Raw genomic sequence first — 11,368 nt, 5'->3', positions numbered from 1 at the left:
CCGGGCAGGGATGGGTTTCTGCAGAGCTCCCTGCCAGTGTTATCACAGCCGGAAAGAAATAACCCCGTACCACATTTAGCGTGTCTCCCAGAGGAAGCATATTGACATCTGCAAATCACAGAAACTTTGTGGCCCGCACTGATAAAACCTGAACACTTTACAACAGACAGAACTTGAGTTACAATGGTGGCATCCCCCGGCGACATTACCTCATCCCTCCCTGTTACTCCCCAGTCGGTTCATTATTATTAATGTCACTACAATAAATACCAGAACAAAATTGACAGCTTTTGGCCACATGTCTTAAAGCATTGCCCTACTCCTCCTTCACTCTGTGTCCTTGCAGCCTTGGTTTCCATCCCTATCAGTCATCAGAGGAGCCTTTAGGGACAAACCGTTTGATTATGTGACCAGCCAGGTAATAAAAGCCATGCAGAAGCGCAGCTGTGGCATCGATGACCAGCGAGAAGGTGCCCCCGATCCCAGTGGCCATGTCTTTGAGGACAGCGGGAATGGCACAGATGGAGTGGTAAGGGAAGGCAGCGAGGTGAAGGAAAAACCCCACAGGGATGCACAGAATCCTGTAGGTGATGGATGCCACATCTTGAACAATTTGCAGGAAGCCCAGCAAGATGTTGACGATGACCCTCGCCACATCATAGGGGATGCTGATGAGCACCATGCTGATGGCTTTGAGGTAGGACACCACCCCATTCCACAGGCTGTAGACTCCATCCAGAACTGTACTGCCAACCTTCTTGATTACAAGCCACAGAAAATAAAACACAAATTTCACCAGCTCCACAAACACGTAGATGAGGAGTTCCAGAATTTTGATGAAAGGGGTAGCAATGATGCCAGCCACTTTTCTCACCAAGCCGCTGTCTTTGTCCTCCTGGTTGTCACTTGTTCCTACTTGCTCTCCAGAGCGGATGTGACTGACAGCTTGCAGTATTGCCTCTGATTTCTCCTGGCTTTGCTTGTCTTCTCCACAGTTTCCCTTGAACAAGTGAACGCCTGCTAGAAGCTGCTTCTCCAGCTCTCCCACCGTGAGGTCCACCAAGCTGTTTTCATCATTCACTTTTTTCACTATTCCCAGGGACCATCCCTCGGGAGCATCACAGCAGGCTGCCAGCCAGAGGGTCTCTGGCACCGACACTTTGCCTTTAACTCGGACACTGGAAGGAATTGCACCTGCAAGGAGATACAGATGATCCTTCTTGGAGCAGTGAGGGACCAGAGCTTGCTCCACTACCCTCCCGACGTCTCTGTGCCAGATTTTGCTCAGAGAAGGGCTCAGAGGGACGGCGTTCGTGAGCGTGTAAGTGGCCACCTGGAAATCCTCCTCATTGAGCAAGCTGGGATTGAGCAGCCCTCTCTCGTAACCAGAGTCCACGTAGTCTGAGGTCAGGGCTTGATTTGCACCGAGGTTGGCCACAGTGCCAATGATATCGGCTTCAAGCACCATCTCATGCAGGTCATTTTCTGGATCATCTATCTGAAATAGTAGAGAGAAGAGTTACTGGATGCAATTTGCCTTCCTAGAAAGCAACACATAAAATGGACCTTGAAGTATATTTTCCGTTATGACTGCTTTTACACACTGTGCCTTGCACATCTTCCACTCCCTCCTTATTTTCCTTGCAGCACTTCAGAGGAGTGTATGTTCTACATAGCTGCCCTGCCAAACACATCAGTCTGAAAAAGATGCTTGCAACTCTCCAGTCTGGTCCGTAGCACAACACAGCTTCCAGAAGCTCACTGGCCATCCTGTGTCAAGCTGCTAACTTGTGGTTTTCTTTCTAAAAGAGATTTTTAAGACCAATAGATGGCTTGATTTAGGGCCATATTCTCACCTCCTATGGTGGTTGTACCTCTAGTTCATTTAAGCATGTACCATGGCACCTTAGTTCAGTCCCTCTGAACTATCAAATCCAAGCCACGAAGGAAAAAAACATGTAAGAAGCCAGAGCACCATGGGAGGTGACCTGGACTTCCCTGCCTTGAACACGGACACGGCAATGAGCTCCTAGGGCTCTCTTAGGGCTTGTCATTAGTAGTCTGAACCTCATGTCATTAATAGTCTGAACCTCATCCTTAATGACCACACAGATCCCAGTGTAACATGGGCGAGGACACCATCCCCACAGGTCCTTGATGGAATCTGTGCCACCTAGTCGTGTCTGTCTGCGCTGTGGAGCCGGAGGGGGCAATTGCTGCAGTAGGAATTCAGCCCAGAGCCGTGCATGGAGCTGTGCGCAGGGAGGTAACCAGCAGTGGGAGCAGGAGCACTGGAACCCAGGGCATGCACTGGTCTTTCTCAGGTGGCCACAGCTCTGTCTGCTCTTTAGTCACCCCTATTGACACTGCCTGCAGCCACCCCAGGGGGGGGTGTGCTAGATTGCCATTTTCTTCCCCATATTAGAGGGTGAGCACACGGGCAGAAACTCCGGGGTGGCAGCCAGTCTCTGGCAGTCGCTGCCTCCTCTAGACTCTCAGGGGCTGTAGCCCTCAGCTCCCGGTACTGTGCTGGCCCAATTAAACCTGCTGTCTTGGCTCCTGGCCTATAGACTGTTTACTGCACCTTATAATATGTGCTTTGGAGACACCTATAGCAGACGGTTCATTTTCTACCTTGAATCACTCCCCAGTCATCCTTCCTCAGCCCTTGGCCATCCTGCAGTGCACTTGGACACACGTCCACTGACGTCCCTGCAACCCCACCCAGAGTTTACATCCCCTTAGCGCTGCATCACCTCCTTGCAGCTCTGCAACAGCTTTTGCTGAGAGCCAGGCTGAAAGGGCCAGCACCAGCAACTGTCAGCAGCTATCCATCACCCTCGCCATAGGGCTGAGCTCTGGCTGGCCTCCCGCATCAGCCAGCCAAGCCTCTGCAGTCCAGGCTCCCTCTGCACCAAGGCTGGTCACCGTGCCAACGCTGGCCATTGCAGAGGGCTGCATTACCCCCAGCTCCTGCTAGGAGGTTTCTTGCACTTCGTTTTAATGCATCTGATGCTTATTGTTTCAGCACTGGAAGGATCACAGCAAGTCCTATGTGCTGATGCACAAGTCATAGCTTTTTGCAAATACACCACTTTAAAAAGAAGAGTTATTCTGCGCTTCTTCTGCCTTATTCTGTACCTCTGGCTCAGACACCCCAAACTCACAGACTGTAGCTGCCTGACAAGGCCAGACATTTTGCATTCCACAAAATCACCGTCCCTTCCTGCCCTTCCAACCCCTTCTCCCTGTTCTGATGAGATGACAGTGCTGTGCCATGGGACAAGGGATGCACCCCGTGTATTTAATCTCACAGTACAGGCGAGGGGGGAGCAGGCAGGGGTGTGAGGCTCCCATGCTATGGCCCTTTTGAGCCTGGCACCCTTGCAGAGATGCTCATCATTCCTTGCTCCCCTGGCAGTGTTGCAGCCCTTTTCCTGCTTCAGGACCCTACCACCTTCTCAACAAACAAAGGGAAATGGTGGAGGGGGGCTGAGGTGCCACACCACAAGGACACGTAGACCTGAGATGGGTCAGCTCTGCCTCCTGGCAGCAGAAGGTATGAACTTAATTTTCTCTGTTTGTGAGCTGATGCATGCAAACCCTGAGGTGCCTATCAAGAAAATATGTCTCCGGTTACCTGTTCGGCAGCAGGCTTTTGCACATACCATTGGGATTGTTTAGGTGCAATTAAAAAATAACATGATAAAAATGCAGCAGTGTGCTGTCCATGCGTAAGGCTCTGACATCACTGAGTTATGCTTATAATAACCCATATTATAATTTGTAATAACCTGCGTAACTGAGGTTTTCATGCCTCCTCCAGCTCAGCCCCAAAGGCAAGCTGTCTCCAGCACTGCATCTAATCTGCGTTGCAAGCTACCTTTCCCCACTGCTTCAAAAAGCTTTCGGTTTGTGTCACCACCAAAGCATATCTGCATTCATGGTGTCAGCCATGAAGCCACCTGTCCGAAAAACCTGGAATAGCTCAGGGCAAGATCCAAGCAGACAGGTAAACACCTCATTCATAGGATGGGGATTTAAATACAAATTATGCATCTGAACACCTGTATGGACGTGAGCACCTAACAATATTGATGTGTTTCATAAAGTGGGGGTTGCAGTTTCACAGAAGGGGCAGAGGCAGAGAGGGATTAAAAGTTTGGCAACACACAGTTATTAGGGCAAACAGCTTCCATCAAGTTTGGTCATTTAACAGGGTAGGACACTGTTACCTCCCACCTTCCCCACACTCATACTTAGGATCCCAGGTGAACTTCAGCATCCCACTCCCCTCGCTCTTGCCACAGGCATGTTTATGCCTTTGATTGCAGTGGCAATATTTCATCCAACCTTAGTGTGGGACTTGTTTCTCAGGCAGGAGGCACAGTGAATGTTATGCCAAGGTTTCTGTTGTAGGACATTCACGTGACTCCAGAAGTACCTGTTTCTCTTGACTGTCTACCAAGAGAGATGGCAAGAGCTGCTCAGAGGTAGCTATAGTTGGGTGATACAGATCCCACACTTGTCATCTGGCTGCTGGCAGTCATCAACCAAATGAAAACACAGGGTGGTTCATCCAGCTTCGCATACATTAGGACAGAAAAAGCAACTCCAGATTTTTCCAGCTCTCTCTAAGCTACAGAAGGCGTCAAAACCATAGGTTTTCAGACAACCAAAACAAGGTGAAAGCCACCTAAGTGACTTGCTCTCAGCCCCTAGGAGATCTGTGGCAGAGCAGGTTTTCAGACCTGAGCCTGGGGAAGTCCCATCAGTACCCTGCTCATCAGCTTACCCTGCCTGCTCTCTAATTTTTCACTAATTGCTGCATGAATTCACTGTTTCCAGCTGCCGATTGGCAGTGGGTGGCACTGACATTCCTCACGCTTCTCACCCAATTACTGCCTCTGTGCCACATTTGGCATTTGTTTCTCAGGCAGACATTCCTGAGGAGGTAGGCATGCAGGGAGTGAGACGATGCCCTCACCACTTACATCATTACCCAGAAAAAAGCATGTGACAGCCCCAAGGCCCTCACCAGAGCCCAGAGAGCATTTTTATAGTGATTTCCTTCTGCTTGCTGTGTCTCTGCCTCTCCATGTGCATGCACACAAGCGTAAGCACGTGGCACTGTGCAGCTGAGCCTGCTCATACCTGGCTATCCCTGTCTTGGCAAGGGAATTACCCAGAAAATAGGCAACATAACCTCATGGGGCTATGCCGCAAAGCAGCTATTGCCAAGGGTTCCCTTCAGCAGCCATCTGACGTTTCCTAACCACCTGACCTAGCCTTGATAAGAACACACATAACTGGTGTGAAATCTCTTCCACATTTTCTCCTCCCAGATGTGGGGCGGTGGTGTCTGAGAGGGGTGTACATGCTTATCTCTTGAGTTATAGGAATTTTTCATAGTCCTGATTTCTTCTCCTTGCAGATTCTTCAGACACTTCTTTTTCTAGCAGTTTTCTGTCTCAGACTGAGGTTCCTCCAGTGAACTGCAGAGCTACTAGGTCCCACCTCTGAGACACCTGCATTTCAGCAAGGGGTGAAGGGGACCCATTAGTGTACACTCAGAATGGACCCACAGCAACCCACAGGGATGCTCTGAAGAAGCCAGAGCAGCTAAAGGTAGCACCTGGCCAATTACTTCTGGGGCTGCGGTACGGTTTGGAGGCAGGAGACACAAGGTTTGGGGTTTGGGAGTGCTGGCAGGGATGATGACAAGGTGAGGGACAGAGCAAGGAGGGCAGGGGAGCCAGCTGGAGGGGGTGCTGGGGAACCAAAGGGGCTGCCTGCTGTTCCATGGCAGGAATGGCTTTCAGGCATGCCTGGGCAGATCTGGTGAGTCAGAGCATGAGGAGCAGGAGGAGATATGGCAGCTAGAGGTGATGAAGGGCATCAGCAGCCGAGGCAAATGCGAAAGGATCTCATCTCTACTGCTTTGCCTCACTGCCTCCATGGCACTGACAGCAGATGCTCACTCCCTTAGGTTCTCTTTGTGCTTTAAAAAATCATCACCCTTCCTCAGCTCCATAACTGCAGCCTGCAAAAAGCTTCCCTCTTTTAAAAGGGCAAGCAGACACCTCCCACAGCCACCCATGAAGTGGAAGGAGAGCAGATCAAAAGGCTCTTGGGAACTCCTGCAACTCAAAACCCAGCCCAGAGAGCAGGGAGACAGTCCAAGGTGAAGATAGGGATGTAGGATCTCCTGTCTTCACTGCCTGTTACCTCATGGCCTTTGTATCTTGTCACCCCGCACGAGAAAAATGAACATGGCAGCCACTCTCTTGGGACAGGGGTGAGCTTTGATTCTGGCCACATCCAGCACCCAGCACCCCAGGGCCCCGCTCCTGACACACTGCTCCGATACTGCAGATATTCCTGCCCCGATGAAGTACCCTTGCACGCTGACAAGCTTTTCTGAGTTCAATAATGGGGGTAGCTTGATGTTTGCTACAAAATTCCCCACGATCACTGCTGAAAAAACTGAAATATGACCAAAAAAAAAAAAAAGAGAGAGGTAAAGCATACTTGTTCTCTTAAGCCACCAGCAATTCTTTAAGGATTTCCTTTAAATTCAACTGCCTGAAGGAGTTGCTTAAACATGCCAAGTGTCAGGGGAGACAAAAACCACCGAGGCTCTGTCAAAATTCATTTTATCCCGCACACTTCTGACCCAGCTGAAGCCTGCACGTGCCAGGACACGGCAACTCATTTCCCTACCAGAGTCTGCAACACAGGGACACAACAAAAAAGCTGCAGCGTCAACTTGGTGAACCGCAAATGCATGTTTTATCCCTGTGCAGTGAAGCTGTACAGCTCCTATCAACACTGTGATCACGCTGGCAACAGAACAAACTCCAGCTTGACGCTGTGATGTTTAACCCTGCTACCCACCAACACTGCTCCCTGCCCGCGATAGCTGCCCAGGCAGGACAGACCCATCAGCTGCTGTCAAAGATGATTTTCCTCTCCCCTGGCACTGCACATCACACACAGCAGCTTCCCAGCTTTCATTATCAGCCCCATGGGACAAGGAACTATTTGTTTGCTCAGTTCCAAGCACAAAAATAACTTCTGCTTGTGTCAAATTAATATTAAAAGAAGTTCAAAAAGCAGAGCTCCTGCCTCCTTTGCAAAATCCTAGCCCCAGCTTCACCCCAGAGGAAATGTTTTCCAGAAATATTTGCTTTACAGTGAAGGAAAAGCTGATTTACCTGTGGTTCGACCAGCCAGTTCTCCTCCTCGTTTTGGGCTGGCTTTGTATACTTAAAAGCTGAATAAAGAGGGATTTTGTCCTTAGTGCTGTAGAGAGTTGCAAAGCGGGGCTCTTTGTTGTACTGCTGACAGATTTTCACATGGAACGGCTCCGTAAATCCTTCTGGTGGGACTTGTCCAGGGAAAAACACGTTACACTCAGCAAAACCAGCTTCATCCTCTCTGACAACTCTGCCCTGGGAAAAGCCTGGGAAAACTGAGATGCAAAGCAAAAACACAATTGATGTCTTCATGGTCCACTCCCTGGCGCTGAGGGGAGCCCCGTCTGCCTGCGCTGGGTACGGCAAAGGACCTGTGCTCTGAGTCCATGCAGCAGCAAAGCCAGAAAGCGTCTGGAATTCGGGTGTAGCGTGAGAGGGAAATGAAATGTGAAACCACAGCCGATCCCTTCAGGGAGCCAGCGCTTTCTGCCGGCAGCGCCTTGTGAAACCGAATGTGTGCCCGGCTGCGCTGACACACGCTGTGGAAGCCAACTGCCCGCCGGAGATAATGCCGAGCAACCTGGAATCATCGGGGCTGGCCAGGAGGAGGAGGAGGGATGCCCGTGGTGATGCAGGGCTCGAGCCCAGCAGCACCAGCTGCCAAGGCTGGAGCTCGGTGCCGGTGGGGGTGTGGTGTGCTGCATTGCAGCAGAGTCCCCGGCAGGAATTTTTGGCTGACGCAGCCAGAAATCTTCCTGGGGCTGCCAGGGGGGATGCTGCAAAGTCAGGTTCACAGCCCCAAAGGAGGCGTTAGCTGTCCTCTCTAGCTGCAAGCCTGGCCAAAGGAGAGGGAGAGGAAGAACAGAGGTGCAGGATATCGGAACTGCTGGGAGCCCACTTTGCCCCTTTTTGGGGTGTCTGTCATCACTATTGTTGCCAACCACATGCTGTTAAGGTACCTGGGAAAAGCATTGTCCTCCCATGTCTCTTGGAGCTGTATGGGGCATCCAAAACCCTCCAGTATCACCTCACCTTGGCAGACCCTCCCTCAGAAGAGATTAACATGAAGCACAAGGATGAAGACCCTTGGATCACATACCCCTTATCAACACCCATCTCTGAATTTTTTGACCAAACCTATAGGACTGTCCAAAAAAACCCAACCACCTACCTAAAGGGAATGAAACTGCTCCTCTGAGTTTATGATCAGCAGAGGGACCATCCGCCCAGTGATACCTCGGCTACTGCTGGATAAAAGGCTGTGTGCCTTCAGTGACCAGGAAAATTGTTTTCAGAATAGTGGAGATGGAAAGGAGACTACAGAGTCAAGAAAATGTGCATTTTCCCACCCAAGAAGTTACATATGATCAGCTGTGTTGCCAACAACTTAAAAAATCCTGGGTGCCAGTAAGGCACAGGTCCCTTTTATAATGTCATCTCAAAGCAAAAAAAACTCCAGGTACTACTAACCTGCAAGTGCTTTGCAGAGGAGGTAGGAGCAGTCTATATTGCAAATGATGAAATGGGACAGTGAGTGGTTAAAGTGCCTTCCCAAGGTCAGAGAAGGAGCCTATAAAAGCGCTAAAAATAGACTGGACTCTGAGACTATCATTCCTCTACTTGGGGATGACTTCTAGAAGAATCAAGGCAAGGAAATATGTCAGCATCTCTTGGCATGGTGTTCTCAGCTGGGGGAGACAGAGGTGGGCTGGGCAGGCTGGGGAACAACAGGAAATGTAGTAAGTGGGCTTGGTCTGGGTCCAGGCAGATGCCTGGTCACCCAGCCCTGACAGAAAGAGTTAGTCACGTTCAGGAAAGATGATGGAAATGAAAGCACAGACACAGCCTAACCTGAAGACAACAGCTCCAAAAGACAGGCTTAACATTTCAATTTTTTGGATGTAAAAAGGCTCCTAGTAAATGAAGAACTGAAGCTAAACCTCAGCTATTAGATGTTTTTCTGATCCCAGGCTTGTAATTACCTGGGCAGCAGAAGAAAATATTTTCACAAGCACGGTGAGCCCTGCTCCCTAGGCAAACCTAGGCCAGGCGATGCCTTTAAACACCTCACTCCAAGACTGACACGCATTACCCCAGGATAGGCAGGGTCCCAATCCAACAAAAAGGCAGCATGAAGTGTCTCATGATGGCCATAAGAGCAACCAGCATGCTGAGCAGACCGATGACGTCCGCCAGGAAGCATCCTGCCTCCGCCCTGGACCTGCACATCAACCTCCTGCCTCAAAGCAGCACCTCTGCCTCATCAGATGTACAGCCCCAAGCTGTCTGCTGAGCCTCAAGGGCTTCTTACCTGCTTTTTGGAACTCTGAGCAGCTCATTCCTTTCAGGCTGTGAGGCTGGGGTCTGCCTGCCTATTTAGCTCTGTATTTACCAGCAAATGCATAACCTTTGACTTAGCCTGAAGAGCAAGAGCCTCAGGCTCTCATCTCCCATGAGAGCACCATGAAGAGTGCAAAAGCCACCATGGAGTCCCACTCCTCTACTCCCAATCCCATCTTCTCTCCAAGCAAGACTCCTCTCCAGTTTCTACGCAATTTAAGATAGCTGTTGATACCCTTGAACGTGGAGCTGTATATTTTTTTCTGTTCTTGCTAACATCACTATTACTCAAGAAACTAGTGCCATCATCACGGTGTGGCAGTCACTGTGCTGAGAAAATAAAGGCCAAAGGACTGCTCTGCCCTGGGAAGACCATACTCTCAGCTAAGGAATCATGGACAGACAGAGGAGTCAAACACAGTGAGATGGAGTTGATCAGAGGCTTTGACGACTCAGTGCTCCAGTAGCTTGTCTGCTATCACACACTTTTAGGCATCACAGGGAGCGGTGCCTATAGGCAGGGATAGGGAGTGATGCCTACAAGGAGTGATGACAAAGGGAGTATTAAGATCGGATCCAACACAGCGTAAGGCTGTTGACGTGAGGAGAAGCAGAGGAGCCAGATCGGCATCCCTGGCAGTTTGAGGTGGTTAGTGGCCTCTCAACAGCCCACCCTTTTTTTGTGAGGATCACGGCATAAGGTGAGCAACAAAGCAGCACCATCGGCGGTGGGCCATTCCTCACCAGCACAAGGGGCACCATGGGGAAGGTGTGAAGACATCTGCATGAACATCTAATGAGTAGGCAGCAGAGACTGGCATCAAGACCTGATTTAAAGTGGGAATCAGCATACCAACAGCATGTTGCTAAGCAATTCCCTGAAGAGTTTATAGTCTTTCTGCCCCTCTTCCTGGCCCTTGAATCTCCTCTCATTTCCTCAAACAGGAAAATTGTTTCACTCCAGATTGTCAGTTGGTCAACACACCACAACAGTTTTTTCACACCTTAAATCTGTTTTGGACAGGAAAGTTACCCACTTGCATGCTTTTATTCTATGTATTATTACTGACTTCTCATTATATTTTTTTTTCCAAAAGTGCGGTGCAATTCAGTCAATGCTGAGAGCTCACCGCGCTAGGTGCTGCCTGAAAATAAGGTGTGAGACAGCTCCTGACAGTCTGCATTGACAGAAGACTAACAAGTGGGAACAAAATTAGACGCACAGACTTGTTAGGCTTGCATCACCTCAGAAGTGGGAACGAGAAAGCCATAGCCCTTGAGAAAGCTAACCTGCTGGCAAGATCCAGAAGCTTTCATCAAGGCACAAGATAGCAGCCGCACCCAGGACTGGCTGTCTCCAGTAACACCACCATGTTTTGGAACAAAAGAGTAGGAGGAGGAGTGAGATGTTCTGCATTAAGGGTTTGGCCAGACCCGATACATGGAGGTGAGCTTCCAGCTGCTCCCCATCTCCGATGCCCTCGTGCCACTTGGATCAGCAGTAGAGATGCCCACATGGAGTCCAGTCATCCCAACAGCCAAAGCAGAGAAGCAGGCACCGCCAGGGTGTGACTTGTGTCACCCTACATGGCCAGCCGAGGATGAGACGGCATCCTCAAGATGTGCTTCTGTCTCTGCATCAGCTGTAAAGTGAGCCTAGGAGGTCCACAGCTGCTCAGACAAACCTTGGGCAGGACCTAAAGTACTCCTGCCACCGCAGGGGTTTAGCCTGTGAAAATGTGTTGGCTGTGTGAGGGAAGAGTGAGCAGGTCTTTCCCCATGCTCCTTTCAGGCCTTGGCTTTGCTAGTAGCAACACATATTGCAACTG

At 50.1% G+C, this 11,368-nt stretch overlaps 1 protein-coding gene across 1 annotated transcript; it reads right to left on the bottom strand.

Annotated features, from left to right (window-relative positions):
* Positions 1-364: 364 nt before the first annotated feature.
* ENDOD1 (endonuclease domain containing 1) lies at positions 365-8,315 on the bottom strand. Its single transcript, XM_010080404.1, has 3 exons — positions 8,299-8,315; positions 7,218-7,665; positions 365-1,498 (listed from the first exon to the last, which is right to left on the bottom strand). The coding sequence occupies exons 1-3, from the start codon at positions 8,313-8,315 to the stop codon at positions 365-367; spliced, it is 1,599 nt and encodes a 532-aa protein (XP_010078706.1).
* Between the last annotated feature and the right edge of the window lie 3,053 nt (positions 8,316-11,368).

The sequence above is a fragment of the Pterocles gutturalis genome, unplaced genomic scaffold (assembly GCF_000699245.1).
Source record: "Pterocles gutturalis isolate BGI_N339 unplaced genomic scaffold, ASM69924v1 scaffold14014, whole genome shotgun sequence".
Taxonomy (NCBI): Eukaryota; Metazoa; Chordata; class Aves; order Pterocliformes; family Pteroclidae; genus Pterocles; species Pterocles gutturalis.
This window is presented reverse-complemented; position numbering and strand designations above follow the sequence as displayed.

Coding starts and splice junctions, on each gene's coding strand:
- ENDOD1 (XM_010080404.1), bottom strand. Junction 1,499..7,217: donor ACTGGCTGGTCGAACCACAG/GTAAATCAGCTT, acceptor CTACTATTTCAG/ATAGATGATCCAGAAAATGA.